This window comes from Astatotilapia calliptera, chromosome 15 (assembly GCF_900246225.1).
Source record: "Astatotilapia calliptera chromosome 15, fAstCal1.2, whole genome shotgun sequence".
In the NCBI taxonomy this organism is placed as follows: Eukaryota; Metazoa; Chordata; class Actinopteri; order Cichliformes; family Cichlidae; genus Astatotilapia; species Astatotilapia calliptera.
In genome coordinates, this window is record NC_039316.1 from 4533592 (window position 1) to 4550019 (window position 16428).

At 41.8% G+C, this 16428-nt stretch overlaps 2 protein-coding genes across 3 annotated transcripts in view; one reads left to right on the forward strand and one right to left on the reverse strand.

Moving 5' to 3' along the window:
- Positions 1–899: 899 nt before the first annotated feature.
- On the forward strand, positions 900–2602 carry chac1 (ChaC, cation transport regulator homolog 1 (E. coli)). Its single transcript, XM_026194738.1, has 3 exons — positions 900–1566; positions 1705–1740; positions 1853–2602. Exons 1-3 carry the CDS (start codon positions 1396–1398, stop codon positions 2234–2236), a joined length of 591 nt encoding a protein of 196 aa, XP_026050523.1. The 5' UTR covers positions 900–1395; the 3' UTR covers positions 2237–2602.
- A 2530-nt stretch (positions 2603–5132) lies between these two features.
- The window catches only part of ino80 (INO80 complex ATPase subunit), a 39878-nt gene continuing 28582 nt past the window's right edge, over positions 5133–16428 (reverse strand). For both annotated transcript variants that reach the window (XM_026194342.1, XM_026194340.1), the window contains exons 29-37: positions 12605–12699; positions 12119–12191; positions 11479–11637; positions 11260–11362; positions 11086–11174; positions 9793–9948; positions 9106–9277; positions 7348–7563; positions 5133–6701 (exon numbers count right to left, since the gene is read on the reverse strand). In XM_026194342.1, coding sequence (XP_026050127.1) covers positions 6493–6701; positions 7348–7563; positions 9106–9277; positions 9793–9948; positions 11086–11174; positions 11260–11362; positions 11479–11637; positions 12119–12191; positions 12605–12699 — 1272 coding nt within the window. In that variant the 3' untranslated portion in view covers positions 5133–6492. The remainder of the gene's footprint in view (positions 6702–7347; positions 7564–9105; positions 9278–9792; positions 9949–11085; positions 11175–11259; positions 11363–11478; positions 11638–12118; positions 12192–12604; positions 12700–16428) is intronic.

Here is a 16428-nt window from a genome sequence, read left to right on the forward strand (position 1 = left end):
GTGTCGTAATGGGTCCCAATTAGATACATAATGCATGCAAAGACTGACTTGAAAAGATGAACGTAGCCACAGTGAAGTTATCCAGTGAATGGCCCACTTCCTTTTTGAAGGCTCGACTTGGGCTAAAGCCTATCTAGGGTGAAATACACCCTAGATACACCCTGGACAGGTTGCCAGTCCACTGCAGCGCTAACACAGGGAGACAGACAACCTTTTAGGCATACATACACACCTACAGCAAAATTTGGAATCTAACATGATCATTTTTGGACTGTAATAGGAAGTCGGAGTAGAGCCCACACAAGCAGAAAGAGAACATGCAATAAATCATATGTTTTCTCTCTTACACATGTACATCCATATAAGGTCCTGTGTAACTCCCTGCTATACCAGATGTGGTTTCCATCTCTCCTGTGTAAAGTCATATCTTTCAGTTAGAATAATTTATTTGTGGTTTGTATCAAAGTGAAGCAGTTGTTTATGTGCTCTTTTTACGTGGTTAAATAAAACGATTCCTATAGGGAATCTCCCATAGGAACATCTGATGCAATGCCTTGGTATGTTGCTTGGTTCCTGCTGAGGCCCTGAAACGCTTTGGGAAGTTGCATCAGCCGTATGAATCGCTAAAGCTTGTGAAGAGAGTGACAACGCATTGGAGCAATCACAGAGTTATTTGTTTTGAGTGACAGTTCATCGAGCAATCGCGTTAAAAGATGGCAATGCCGGGCAAGTCATTTTTAACCAATAGTGTAACGAATTTGTTTCCTAGTCCTGCCCTATTTGGCGCACCGAAATCTGTTTGGGCAAACGGGGTAATTTGGTAACGCCCCTTTAAATATGATTGGTGTTAAACGGTAGGAGAGGACCCGCCTACGTCCTGCGGACTCTATAAAAGTAAGATCCCTGCTTCGCCATGTTATCGAAGAAACGCGTCAGACAGACAGATACATCTTGGCAGGTATATTAATACCATCTGGGCGTTAAACGCGGTAACATCTGTAAATCCTCGATCTTTTAATTCGGTTTTTTTTTTTAAAGCCAACCATCACCAGCCGGCAAGCAGCTGGCAAAAGCGGGTTTTGTCTTTTTTCGACATTGAGCTAAGGGCCAAAGCGGCTGCCATGGATTTTTAAGGCATAATGCGGCATCTCTAATGCAATGGCAATGCACAGTGCAAGGCAAAACAAACAGCGAAATTCCATCTTCGCAACTGCCAAGCAGTTGGGCTCAAATACCGTCCGCGGTATACCTGCGAGCCAACCGGTGCCTCTGCTCCTGGACCGACGGAAGCTAACGCTAGCTAGCTAGTCATCTTAGCTGGTTTAAAACAAATCATTCAGGAAAAAAGATCCATTCATTCATTTGAACGTCGTCAAAACTAACGATCCAAAAACAATGAAGCCTCAAGATATCATCGCCGGGAAGACCAGCCTGTGGATTTTCGGGTACGGGTCGCTGGTGTGGAAGCCTGACTTCAAATATCAGAGGAGCAAGGTCGGTTACATTCAAGGCTACAAGAGACGCTTCTGGCACGGAGACAACTTCCATCGTGGGAACGATGAGTTGGTAAGATGGGGCATATGTTTACTTGTTAACGGGAACATCATTAGATTGCTTAGGGTGGCATGATATGTTGAACAGCTGGGCTCACACTGCATCAGGCGTTGTCCGTGACGTGATTTATTTTTTTCTTCTTCTCTGCAGCCCGGAAGAGTGGTGACGCTGATCGAAGATGATGACGTAAGTGGAACTTTCTGCTTCCTATTGGTTTACAGTAGAAAGTGCAGTGGAGTTTCCAGTCTACATCAGTTAATTGAATGATGACTTAATATGTTTTCATCTTCCTCCACAGGAGACTACTTGGGGTGTGGCGTTTGAGGTGGCAGGCTCACAGCTGGAGGAGTCCCTGAAGTACCTCAATGTGCGAGAGACGGTCTGCGGAGGCTACATGACCAAAATGGTGGATTTCTTCCCTGAGGGGAATGACCAGCCTCCGGTTCAGGCGCTGGTTTACATTGCCACCTCCGACAACCCTCTCTACCTGGGCCCGGCCACCTCGGAGGAGATCGGTGCCCAGATCGCAATGTCCAGAGGGAAGACGGGCCACAACTTGGAGTACCTGCTCCGGCTTGCGGAGTTCATGAGGAGCAGTTGCCCACATGTGGAGGACCATCACCTGTTCTCCATCGAGGCCACAGCATTGACCATGGTGTCTTACCTGTTTGCAGCACAGTAGCTCGTACCCTTTGTTTCACTAGCATGTAATGGAAAGAATACACTACACATGAGGCTTTGATCTGCCATGTTCTACCTGTGTTTTACATTCTGTAGCTTCACATCCTCATCACCATCCATTGTACTTGAAAAAGTGGAAAAAAAAGAAGGGTAGCTTAATACAATCCCTACAATGTTCACTGTAAACACTGTTTTTCTTCACTAACTGTTTTGATTTGTACGGTGCAACTTCCGTCCAATTCAGAAGGTACTGCTGTCGCTCGTGGTTGAGTGCGTTGATGTGTCAAAGAATAAATCTGACTCTGAAAAGTTGCTTGTGACAACTGAGTGTCAAGTAAAATAAATACCAATTTAAAAAAGTGGAAAATGACTGTTTTTGTGTGTTATTGCTGCAACAGAAACTGTTTGTTTAAATGAGCTGTGGCTCATTTAAAAGAAAAAGGCTCTGTTCTTGGTCAGGAAAATCTGGAGGTATCAAAAGTGGCAGTTTAATGAGTGCACAGCAAAGAGATGTATTCTAGAGAACTGATTTAACCAGAAATCCTAAAATAAAGTACACAAAAGGAGAAAATGTTTCTGTACTGCATTTTTCCCAAGGAGTATTTTGTGGGGTTTTTTTTTTTTTTTTTTTTTTTTTTTTTTTCCCCCCCTCCTGTTTAAAAACAAAAACACTAAGCACTCAGTGTGAAGATTGCAATTGAACCAGCTGACAGAACTTTTTCACACCAGCTAATAACCTGTGGTGAGGGAGGCTTTCAAGGTGTTTGTGTGCATGTCATAAGAACACAGACCATGAGGGTCTTCTCTTGCCAAGAAGCAGCTTTTCTGACATGCTCTTGGAATAAAAACAAAAAACAGACGTGCTGGTTCACATCTGGTTTGCAGACTGTAACTCAACAGCAATGTTCTAAGAAGTCAGTAAAGCTTTTTGAACAGGTCTCCTGAGTGCACATATACAAACATACGTCAGACACACCCAAACATTGGCCGGAGCAGCTTGTACCCTGGATGTGATTCAAGTCCAAGAGTCTATCTAGGTGAAAAGGCTTATATAACTGCTGACCGGGAACAAGTCCAGACCTGGAAGTCCTGTGTTTACAAGTCTGCCCCGTGGTCGTGTCAAGAGTGCACCAGGAAGAACACACTGCAGATGCGTTCACTGAGATGAAATCTCAGCAGGGTGACATGAAAACGGCGACATGGGTCTCAGGTGCATCTTTGTCAGTTTGATCGCCTCTCAAATGGGTTGTTTTTCTGTCATTTCCTTACATCAAGGCTAAGTTCTTCCAAATGATTTTTCATAAACAGACCTTACAGATAGTTTCTATTTTAAGTGCCAGAGGTTTTGAATATCTTATCTCTGAAATATACGTTTCCCTCCCAGTGCAACGAAGCTCAAAGCTCCCTGTTGCACAAAAAAACCCTACATTTGGCAATCTTTATACAGTCGACTTCTTTAATAGTTACTCCAACAAAAACTGCCCATGGCGAGGTCTGCCTATTATTCTGAGCAACAGAGATCTAATTTCTTGGAACGACTACAGTAGAATAGATTAAATGTAATTTTAAGATTGCTGGAAGGACCACCCATTAAATTAGGGTTGAATGTGACCCTTGGCTGTATAAGGATGTCTTACTAATGAGATTACAGGTATAAAGTTTAGTTTTTCTCTGTAGAGTTGTTAATCGTACCTTTATCTTTTTTTTAAATCAAAAACATGTGAATTTTGGTTTCTGGTCTCTGAAGTCCCAGTTTCCAGGGGTTTTGGTGAGTTTATGAATCTATGATTGTGGGATTGTCAGGAGATGCCGTAAAATCACTTTCTGGCTGAAGGAAGAATACAGAGAACCTTACAAGGGTAAACAAGCAGAGACATAACAAGAGGGGTGCCAAACAAAATGGTTTTAAGAAAAAGCCACAGGTGAGAAAACATTTGTGTGATAACAGAAACTGCTGTTTCTGAGCTTCAGATGTTATATTTAAATAAAGGGCTGAAATGAATATTGTTTGTATCTATAGCCACGAGGGAAATAAAGCGTGCAACTACTGAGAAACTGACATGAAGATGTCAGTGTTCTATCACTGTTGTGCTGCACACAGATGTTTTAGTCTTCTGAGAGATGGCAAGGCATGTTTCTCAGCTGGCAAAGTGATGTTTCCACCTGGCAGTAGTCTACTAATATGTGACCACCCATTTGTGGAAGATATTAAGTAATATGAAGCTTTTATGAAATTTGTGGCCTTCCAAATCTCATTAAGCCCCCATTCAGCTGTACTTTTTAAACCTAGTACTTCTACAAGCAGAATTATTACATTCTTGGTCCTTTATTCCATTTCTTTTCTTTGCCAGTGCAGATTCCCTCCACTGTTGCAGACCTGAAGTCCACAACAGCCTCATAGATTGAGAGGCAGGGTACACTCTGGACGGGTCACATGGCTAACACAGAGAAAGGCATCCTTTCACGGTCACATTCATAGTTAAAATCTATTTAGAATCGCCAATTAATGTAACATGGATGTCTTTGGATTGCTGGAGGAAGCCAGGGTACCTGGAGAGAACATGCAAACTCCAAACAGAAAAGCCACGGCTGGCTGGTGGGTTTGAAGCAAGTAAGCAAGCAAAAATTAAAAAATTAAAAAAATGGAGAAAAAAAAAGGGCTTTTTACATAAGAGTGTGTACTTTTTATAAAGTTTCACTTGGTGACCACTTTAATATAACTGTGATAATTAATTAATATCAATTAATATTGATAGTTATCATTTTTTACCTTACAGCCTATTTATATTTTTCCAGGATATCATACAGTGAGTTAACCCTCGTGAAGCAATGGGTTCAAACCCAGGACAGTGCTAATGTAAAAACCAACAAACAAACAAGCAGCAGAATCAAACTGCTCAGATTTCGCCATCTTTTATTTTCAGTTGACTCCTGTTAGTAAAATGACAGATGCATTTCTTCATATGTACATGTGACTTATAAAAATAGTCAGGCAAATGAGAGAAAAAGCCAGAGGAAATGTCGCTTTCATTCATCATTATGTACAATCGATATAGAACATTGCATTTTATTCACGCTATAAACACAAAAACAAACCCATTAGAACAGATGTAGTGCTCAACTCAGGACACTGGTGCACACCTTTTTTTTTTCCCGTTTTTTGTTTCTGAAACATGAATGACATCAAAGAGAACCACAGATTTGTCATCACAGAAAACAATTTTGGAAAAAGTAAGAAAAAAAAAATGGCTCTAGAATTCGCAATTTACAGTTTACAGGTGAAGATTTTTCTGCAATTTTTGTGAATCGCCTGTTTTTAACTTAAATAACTTAAAACAACCAAAATAAATGTGAATCGATTCATACGTTTAACATTAGCAGCATTGCTCTATCAATCAGTACCCCTTATTTTAGTAGACCTTTTCTTTCTTTTTTTGTTTTTACATTATTTTCCCCATTGGACACACAAAATAATCAGAAATTTTCCATTTCCACCTATACATGAACACATTTTATGGATACAGTTTTACCTGCCTGCCTGTTGGTTTCAGTACATCTTTCATTACAAAAATAGGAGCTTTAGTACAAAAGCTGTTTGGTATGGTGGGTTCACATTAAGCTTTGTAAAATGCAGACTTGTCCACCAGCTTTGCGCTGAACATATCTACAGAACAATTAAATAACCAAATGTGCATGTAGGAGAATCAGTAACACAGAACAAAAATCTAAATAAAATAACAATTAAAAATAAAAAATAAGGGAAGACGTGGCTCAGTGCATTTGACAGGAACTCCTTTTTCTCGCTACCCGGGCAAATCCAAGGATCTGAAAAGCCCTTTGAGCTACACGCCTTTGGGTTTCCTGTCGTCAATAGTAGAATACAGCTTGTCTTCTCAAAAAAGCACTTAGAAATACTTCTGTCAAAATTCAAATTAAAATGCTCAAGGCAGTGTTTTTGTCCACTGCTCTGGACAAACAAACAAACAAAAAAAAAAACTAAATGAATATAAATGAACTAATGCAGAGGCTGGTTGAGGCTGTACCTTTAAATTGTTGTGGTTACTCTAGCTTCTATTTAGTTGCTGAGCCAGAAGGGAGAGCGTGGTCCTCCAGGTAGTGAGCCTCAGTTACTATAAATACTCTTGTTTATTAGTTTAGGTGGGCGGGGAGGGGGCGGGGGGTATCTCTGGGAATCACAGTGAAGAGCAGGTCAGTTATCTGTCAGGGCATATTAATACGAATATGCGTACACATGTATCATCGAGCCCCAGGACCGCCAGGACCCTTTCCTTTCCTGACTGCTCCGTGGCTGCTGTGGTGGTGGCTGTGGGCCAGCTGTTTGTGGGGGCTCGGCGTGGAGGTGCCTCCTTTGGTCTGGGGGGAGGAGCTTCTGCTGAGGCTAAAGGCAGGACTGGTACCAGACCGGCCCAGGGAGGTCTGCAGAGGGCTGGATGCAGAGAGGCCCGCTGAAATTAGGGACAGGAAAGGATGAGGTTATTTATCATGTTCAAACAGCCAGTTCAGTAGGACATAACTGGCTTGTGTTTGTTTTTTTGCAGTGATACCACAACAAAATACATCGGCCTCAAAAAACCAAAACAAAAAAAGTCTCGATTAGACATCTCTGGGAGAAGTTCATAACAGTGTCAACTGTGTGGCACTGATTGGAATGTGGAATGATTATGGACTCTAACAATCTTCTCCTTTGTTACTTTCTTTTGGCTTAATGTATCCATAACAGGAACCAGTAAGGTATTCATTCAGTGCATTCATTGTGGCTTGAAAAGAGATGACAGGTCAGCACTCTGGCTTGAAACATTGGTGAAGCTGTAACGTTGTGCATGGGTAGTAGACGTTTAGCTTGCAGGGAAAAGGACAGATTTTAAAACAATATTTTTTAAAAAACTGAGTTACTCTTGAGTTAAGAGTGCTCATTTGAAAATATGGATGTATGAACATGAGAAACAGAACAAGCATGTTTGTTGTGACATCAACAGTCCTTAAGAACATTTGTCCAAGAAATGCATTGAGAGGTAAACAAAGCACACATATTCTTTTTGATTTCTGGACAGCCAGTGCCTGTGCATAAAGATCCGTACAATATTTACATACCTTTCGAAACACTGTAGCCATAAGCAGCATAAGCTGCTGCCGAAGCAGCTGCCGCGCCTGCCATCGCTCCTGCCATTGCTGCTGCACTACCTGCAGTTGACTTACGCCCGCGTCCTTTCCCTCCAGTCTTGGCACCGCCTCCAGAGCCTTTAGGCCGCCCACGACTCCGCCCGGACCTGCCTCTGCCTGGACTGATTGTGTCCGAGGCTGAAACACCTGAACACCACAGGCAATAAAAGGAAAAAATAGTAAAAAAAAAAAACTCTTCAGTATTTTACAGTCAGGCGGGAATCAACATCACTGTCAGAGACACTCAGTTTGGTTTGGCCTTGACCCAGTCTTTCAGAGTCTACTGTGGTCATTTCTCTGCAACATTTAAGCGCAATTGCACATTAATCACGGCTCATCATTACTGTAAGTGCTGGCTCAAGCAAAAAAAGGAACACTCTTCTCATTTTCCATACTGTTTGCACAATCAGAGCCAGAGTGGTGATGTACCTAATCCTCCAGTACCTTGTCTTCTCCCTCTCTGACTCCCCACATCCCACCACTGGTCTGCATTTCTCTACACGTTTCACTCCAAATACTCTGGATTACAACCTCCCTATGTGGGGAAAAAGGCCCTACTCTATCACTAACACCAAAGCACACATGAAAACCTTTCATAAAATTCCCCACGCTTCCCCCGACCTTCAGGTCTAAATTTCACTCTTCTTTCCTTTCCCATTTTCAAGTTCACCAGTTGATTCTTGATTCTTTGCTTTCCATCTCATCTTCCAAACCTTTCATTTAAACATCATCTACATCTCTGAAGGAACCAACTTTCTCCCAGCTTGCTGGCTCTGGTTATCACTGCGCATCAATAATCTTGCTGGCAAGCACCTCTTAGCATGGCAGCAAAAATTCCCAACAGGTTTTAACGAAGAAGTATGGATTTAGGAGAGATTATCTTGCCGCAAAAATTCCAAAGTGAAGATAAAAGGAAAAAACATTCACCATGTATCTTGATTTCTGAGTGCGGCCGAGCCAAAATAAAACTGTTATAAATGTAAAACAAGCAAGAAACGAGCTGCACACAGCTTATGAGGTAAAAAGCCACTTGTCTCAATGGACCCCAGCCTATTAAAACACAAGGCGAGATAGCAGAGAGAACATAACAAGCCAGCCTTCTACGTGCAGCGATGACTTTCATGTAAGTCACACTAATTTGCTATTCTAGCAACAGTAGAACAAGATAATAGTCTCATGGAAAGGACAGATTAGGTTTTATTTGGCAACTCCACACTTGGAAGAGATTATATGTACTTAGATTATTTTTAGTTAGGACAAACCATTAGGTTTCTGATAGTGTATGAGATACGTTGCTGGGTGGGCTGGCTGTTTGACACTGCCAAAAATGCATTGGCTAAACAACCAGAGAGCAAGAGAGACCTCTAAAGCCTTTATATAGGAAGAACACAACTTTTAGCACCATTTACATACTTTGGGCTTAAGTGACTGTCTTTAATGCTACATATATGCTACATATTTATTTGGAAACTTTGAACTTTAGCTGCTGATATCACTCACTATACAAACGGATATGTCCTAAATTCAGAGGTGGGGAGTATCAGTAACAAGTCAAATCTGGTCTTGATCTACAGCAAATTTTCCAGGGACACCAACTGCAGAGCAAGTCTATGCAAAGTGCAGAAAAACATAAAGTATACTGCTCTACTCGCTCCATGAACGATGGCTAGACTGAAATTGTTTTCTCACCATTCATATTGTCAGAGACTGATCCAGACACAGAGGCGGGTGAGTTGGTGGCACGAGACTGAGGCGCGGAAGAAAGCGGATCATCCACGATGACGAGCATGTCGCTGCTGCTCTCATCCGCGTCGGCATCAGGAGGTAATGAGCCGGGCTGGAGCTCGCTACTTAAGGAGATCTGTCCATGCATAGGAGTACAAACAGACATACATACAGGCTGCGGGTCAGCACCACAAGGGAACGAGGAACCAGGTAAGTACAGTAAAGGGCAACAAGAGGAACAGTCCGAGGAACAGAGAGGAAAGGAAAGGAAAGGAAAGGAAAGATTCAATGTGCAGGGTATAAAAGTGACAAATGGTTGGGAAAAGGTAAGACGGACAGAAGAGTGGATCGAAAGAAGAGGAAAGCCGGAGAAGAGAATATAGGGGAAGAATTAATAACCCAAAAGAAACAAAAGATAAGAAAAGAAAAGGGGAGGAGGATTAATAGCACAGCATGCAAAGTAAGATTGTGAGTTTGTGGATGCAGGCCAAAGAAGCCTAATGGAGCAGCCACAAGTCATCACATTTAACATAAATCTCATCCCTTTCCCGCCTCATCTATGACCTACACTTTCACAAAAGCCTTTCTCTCTCTTTATCGCACACATGCACACACCATCCATCTCTTCTGTTTTTCCTCTGGATCCCTCACCTCGCTGAAAGGACTGGGCATGGCCGAGTCCATCTCGACGCTGATGAACGAGTCGTCTCCATCTGCCGACAAGTTAGAGTTGTCTGCTGAGGGGGCGTGGGAAATGACCAGGTTCACTTCCTTTTTCCTCTTGTTCTCCAGCTCCTCGTTCTTCTTCTGAAAGTTAACAACAGAAACGAGAACAGGAGAGGGTATTGATGAAATCAATGCTGCTGAAGTAGGGGTGTGAAATTATTTTTTCCTCTAAAACAGAATTAACCTAACTAGTATATATTAAACCAGTGGTTTAAGCCACTTATTGTTAGAAGGCTTTGCTATGCAGATGATACCCAGCTATATCTATCAATGAAGCCAGATGATACAAAATAACTACTTAAACTGATGATCTCTAAATTCAGATAAAACATAGGCTATTGTACTCTTATTATTATTTCTTATTATTAATTATTAATCTCTGACTCTCTTCCACAGTGGGTCTTTTGTCTTGTCCTATCCCTCCCCTTATCCCAGACCTGTCACAGCAGATGGCTGCCCTTTCCTCAGCTTGGTTTTCCTTCCTGGTTTCTTCCTGTTAAAAGGCGGTTTACCTTCCCACTGTCGCCACTTACATACAGGGGTTAGGTTTTCTCTTATTAACAGAAAGGTCTTTATCGTACATTGTAAAGTACCGTGAGATGACTGTTGTTGTGATTTGGTGCTATATAAATAAACCTGAATTGAGTTGAACTGAATGCGCTGACAGTCAGTTGCATGGCATATACATTTTCTGTTCAGCTCTTGAGTTCAGAGCAAGACAAAACTCAGCAGCCACTGACCAGATTGCCATGAAATCCAGTATGGATATGATCCCCAGAGGAAGATATTTAATGATTTTAGATGAACCTCTGACCTTCCATCTGACCCTACTTTAGTCACTGACTATCTCAAACTAGTGACCTGATTTCTGTCAGATTCACCAGCTATGTACTGTATAATATCTCAAAGGAATAAGTCATAATGATTTCAATGTCCCCTCGACCCTTCCTGCAGCTTCACTATCAGGTCAATGTTATATTATGTTAGACAGAAGAGAGTCTATCGTCTAACAGACAGACTACAGTTTTCACTCTTGAGCTGAACACAAAACTTTCTGTAAAAGTTTCTTCCAGGACTCTTGTCTCCTTATCTTCCTACCTTACAATTTCTTCCATTCCAACTTTCTCTCTAACATTTCACATGTGTTTCTACTCGAAGTATTCTACATATTCCACTCCACATCCAGGCAGCCACCAACTCAGTTAATCAGTTCCATACCTTCTCAGCATACTTCTCCCTCTTCCTCTTGCGCTCCTTCACCTTGCTGCTCTCCTCTTGCTGCCTCTTCTCCTCTTGCCTTTGGCGCACTACAGAAAGAGACACAATGTTTGTTTTCATATTTTCCTTCCCCTCACAGTGAAACTCTAACATCTGCCCAATCAAAACACTCACATTTCTTCTCCAGCTCGTCATCGTCCAAAAGCAGGCTGACCACCTCTTTGGGTTTGAGCGTGTCTGGCTTGAAGTTGCCTCCAGAGATCACTACCCTTTGGATCTTATTAAAGAAGACCATTAAAGCATTAATCACCTCTGTTATTAATATGACCATTATGCACTTGTGTTATTTTGTTGTTGTTGGTTTAAAAAGAATAGAGGATATTTTTGACACACCTCGCTCTTTTCCTTGGCCCGCTGCAGTATCCTCTCCTCGATGGTGCCCTGACAGATGAGGCGATAGACGGTGACCTGTTTGGTCTGACCCAGCCTGTGAGCCCTGTCCATGGCCTGTTGGTCCACTGTGGGGTTCCAGTCACTGTCATAGAAGATAACCTGCACAGGAAAAAATATATATGTCATAATATTTTTCTCTAAAATTAGGATATCCATGTTTACCACATTGTCTAATTTTTTTTGTGAAGAAAGCCTGAGCGTGAAACAGACACTCCCTTCTCTGCAATTTCGGAGACTAATAACAATGACGTGTTTTCCCAAGTGAACTGCCTTTTAACGTGACAGATGTCCTGTGTTAACAATCGCTTCACGCTCATTGTCATGAAAGCTAATTTCACTCGAACAGGGCTACAGGGAGTTTATAGCGAGACATGTTAATAAACACTGACATTATCATTTTCAGAGGCGTGTTTAGCCCTACTGATTACATACACAATCATGCTCCTTAGTCATTATCCAAACGTATTTATTTATGCTGAAACTGTGTTTTACGACAGAGAATGTGTGCTGCCCTGGATATAGACCTTTAGTAAATGTTAGTGCTATTTAAACTATGATATGGTATCAATAAGGGGCTCACAGTGTCAGCAGCAGTCAGGTTAATGCCAAGCCCTCCGGCCCGTGTGCTCAGCAGAAAGACAAAGATATCCGTTCTGTGGAGGGCAGTGAGAGAGGAGTGGGGGGTGGAGGGAATAGAGGAGGGGGACAAAATCAGAAGATATCATTCCCAACTGCAGCTACAGCACAAATATCCACATATCATGCCATTAAATGAAGTTGCAATGTAAGTTAAGAATAAAAATGTCAAGCTTAAGTCCTGTATAGGATGTGAAATGTGCACCAGTAGTGAAAGCCTTGCAACATAAAGCAACTTCAATAAACTCCAATAAACTTCAAACTCTTTTGTCCTCCAAAAAGAGTAATGCTGGCGCCTGAGAGCTATGTACTAATGCAAACCAGAGAATGTGGACTAAACACACCCATATATATTTCGATGTATGGGTGACGTCTTATTTCATGCATGCACAACCACTTGCACTCTAGGTCGTATTTTATCTTTACCCACCGACTCTGGAAGTCAGCCACCATATCCCTGCGCTCAGAAATCTTGGAGGATCCATCGAGGCGCATGTAGGTGTGCTTGCGATAAACCATGTACTCCTGGAAAGATGGGACAAAGACAGTAAAGAAAATAATTACTAATAAATAAATAATGACTCCTCATTTATTCTGGTCTTTCACAGAGCAGAAGGTTGGCTTACTTCCAGTATGGAGGAATATGTAGATATAGAATAACTGATTCTAATTTTCACAACATCTTTTGCTTTATTTTCATAAAACCTATAACTAGAATAACTAGATCTGCATCAAGTTAATAAAAAAAACTAAAACTTAACTCTAGGATTAGCCAATATTTGGCATTCATAGATCGCTCTCACCACTGATTTCGAAACCAGCAAACCAAAGTTATCCAAACTTCAAATCCAAAACTCAAATCTCAAACTGTTCTTCAGCCTCTGCTCTGGGGATCGCAAGCAGCAACTACACACTGAATTTAATAAGCTCTCAAATATGAAATTCTATTCTTTCTCTGAGGAGTGGATAAAGCCTTCAGCCCTACTTGTTAAATTTCAAGGGTCAAGAAATATTCATCTGTGCTGTAAGAATTTCTTTCTGACAGCAATTTTGTGTCCAAAATCCCAAAATCCCACATTTCTTATGTGCATTCGCTGGAGTTGAAACCTCAATCCGAGCCCAGGGAGGCATTGAGAAATCAAGAGCTTGATATTCTATCCCCCCCAAAGTCTGCTAAGCTGCGCTGTGTGCGCCTGTGTGTGTGGGTTTGATGGGAGGAGCTCTGAAGTCAGAGCAACAGCAGTGATGAGGTGACTCGCTGAGCTTCCTTTGAGCGCTGCCCTGAACTCGCGACCTCCTCGATGAAACATGTCAGTCCCCCCTGAACCAGTTACAATAAATGGCCACACATAACAACTCCCCTCACACAGCCATTATCAATGATAACGATGATTTGAAGCTATGTTTTCTATGACCCCCTCCAAATCCCCTTTCACGACACCCGGGGCCCTCAGTCCCAGCAGGGCCTGCCCCCTCATCGCTCTGAGTGTCTGGCTCTGTTCCCAACAGCCCCATCTGCTCTAACTGAACACTACATTAGGGACCATTAGGGCAGCGCTCGCCAAAATGCTGCTAACCTTGTTGAATTGGGCTTTGGTATCTTGCCAGCACAACGCTGCTGTCTTTCTAATCTCCATCTAAATCAGCAGAATCAAAGTTTTAGAAAAGTTACACCTGAGAGATCAAATTCCTCTGCAGCCTTTTTGTGGTTTACACTTGGAGTCCTGGTTAGTTGCAGCATGCTTTCGATTTCTTCCAAGATGCCACACTGAAATATAAATCCCAACAGCTGGCAATTTTCTACAATATTCTGATCCAGTTTGTGCTAACCGTAGGTGAAAGTGTGATATTTCTGCAGTTTTTCACTCATTTTCTAATGTATTCCTTTACAAATGTTATAAATCAAGCACTATGTCGGGTTGGCCTGACTGGACAAAATGTTTACTTTTTTCATGCAACTATCATCGGCCCATTATGAACCACATATCGCCAAAAAAACCAAAAACAAAACAAAACAAAACCCCCCAAACCCCTATGTTCCCTGAAGTTCACGACGCATGGGAACACGCAAATTTGTTTTAAGAATGCCCGATACTTTTGTATCCACTCCAATTACAATTTTGCTTTTTCTTTCAAAGTGGCTCTGGGAACACAGGCTGTTCCCAACTTCCTGTTAAAAATGAGTCCCCACAGTCAAGCAAATGCTGTTAGATTAGTGTGCGTGGTCACAGACTGTTCCTAACCCAACAGCTGTAATAACTGAAAAGAACATGCTGTGGCACGATAATAAAACAGAGTCCACTTCAGAACTGAGCTGGGCTTAAGACTGTTATGTCTGCTGTCAGTGACATGGTACATACAACACCTGCCCAAGACCACAGGAGCAGCAGAACTTCACTGACCTTAACTATTAAACAGTGTTTCCAATTTTAGGCATTAATACAGATGTGTGAAAAAACACTTTGTAAAACATCCTATGGTGTAGTCTATGCACATTTCTTTTTGCATGTGTGGCTGAATCATTCTGCAATTACAAAAATGCTATCTGGCATTGGCTCCTATGCCAGTCTGTCGAGTTTCTCCGTGTTCGGTTTCTCATGGTGACTGCAAAAGCAGATCGTGTTGGCTTTTTTTCCACTTAATAAATGTTTAGCCACAGTTATTTAGCATTAAATTAATGTAACACTGAAGAGAGAGTCTATACACAGATTGAAATAGCAAAGAAAATGAGAATAAATATATAAATGACCACATTTTGTTTCACAGACGCAAAGCATATTGCCACTGAGCGGACAAATCAGTGTGTGCGCGTGTCATTAAATGTCTGGGGAGGGTGTGTGTGGCAGGCTTCTGCAGGCTATATGAAAACTACATCATATCTTTGACAGGTATCAACACAGCAGTATAAATCACACCTTAGCAGAAAGCTCATTGGACCTTTCTATCCCCCTCTAGTACAGCATACTAAGAAGTGAGCGACCAAATTGCATTGAGGAGAATGAAATGCAGGAAAAATGCAATCTCTGGTTCACTACAACAGTTCAGATCATTTTGGCTTCAAAAATAGTTCCACAATATTACAGGAGCCAAATGACCGCAGTAAGTGTCAGCAAGCAAGAACATGGACTTTGATTAGCTACTGCTAAAAAGTCGCATGTATAAGCAGAAAACCAGTTCAGACAAGGACAAGGTGATGAAACCTGCAAAACTATTCATTCATCAAAACCACAGTGTTAACAAACACGGTAACTACAACTCCACTCTCTGGCTTTTCCTTCTGTGTCACAGGCCGTAGAGTTTCTATATTTGCAATCATAGTGTGCAGAAACGTACAAACAAACTGTCATAATATGTTCCACAAAATAATCTATGCAGAAGCCGTGCTTTTCATTGAATAATAGGTCACTGTGTGTCACTCCAACACTCCAAGACAATTTCCCCTCACACCAAACTAGTGATGGCAGCTGGCCGCCCCACCCCGAGCCTGGTTTCTATTAAAAGGACGTTTTTCCTTCCCACTGTCGCCAAGTGCTTGCTCTTAGAGGGTCGTTTGATTGTTGAAAGGTTCTCTGTATTATTATAGGGTGTCTGCTTTACAATATCAAGTGCCTTGATGTGATTGCTGTTGTGATTTGGCACTATATAAATAAAACTAACCTGAATTGAATTGAATAATGAACAAGGCACACCTGAAAGGCAAATTGCATTACCGGTACTTCATTTACAGACAAAATTCTATTCTGGTTTGGCAGCAGTTCCAAGAGACTGTGGGCATTTCCCCTCATTCCTGCATTTTAAGCTTTGCAGACTTTGCAGTAAAATGATGTCTAAAAAAAACTCAGCTTAAATAGGAAGGCAGTGACTCCGTGGTCCCGCTACACTATCAGCTGCTGCCAAAGAAAGCAAACAGTGTTATTTTTCTTTGGGCCACCCGAATCTTAATGATCCATCAACTGACCGCGTGATGTCACCAGAAGAACCGGCAGCCGACTGGTGATGATAACAATGATGATAGTGACACAGATCAGCATCAACTTCTCCCGCACTCTCTCTCTTAGTCAGAGACTCACTTTCAGATAATGAACTCCATCTGCAGATTTATTTATTTTTTTAGCTATGACCAATGACAAACATGGAAAAGGAAAAAAAAACAAACACTGAAGCCAAATTGGGTGAATGTATGATTTCATCCGTGATTGCCTTGAGCCCATTAGCAGAGGAGATGCTGTCATATACAACCTCCCCCTCAACCAA

Excerpts from the sequence above, each read along its gene's own strand:
- chac1 (XM_026194738.1), top strand. The coding sequence starts at position 1,396 with ATGAAGCCTCAAGATATCATCGCCGGGAAGACCAGCCTGTGGATTTTC. Across the intron at positions 1,567-1,704 it reads ATCGTGGGAACGATGAGTTG|CCCGGAAGAGTGGTGACGCT; the intron begins GTAAGATGGGGC and ends TCTTCTCTGCAG. Across the intron at positions 1,741-1,852 it reads CGCTGATCGAAGATGATGAC|GAGACTACTTGGGGTGTGGC; the intron begins GTAAGTGGAACT and ends CTTCCTCCACAG.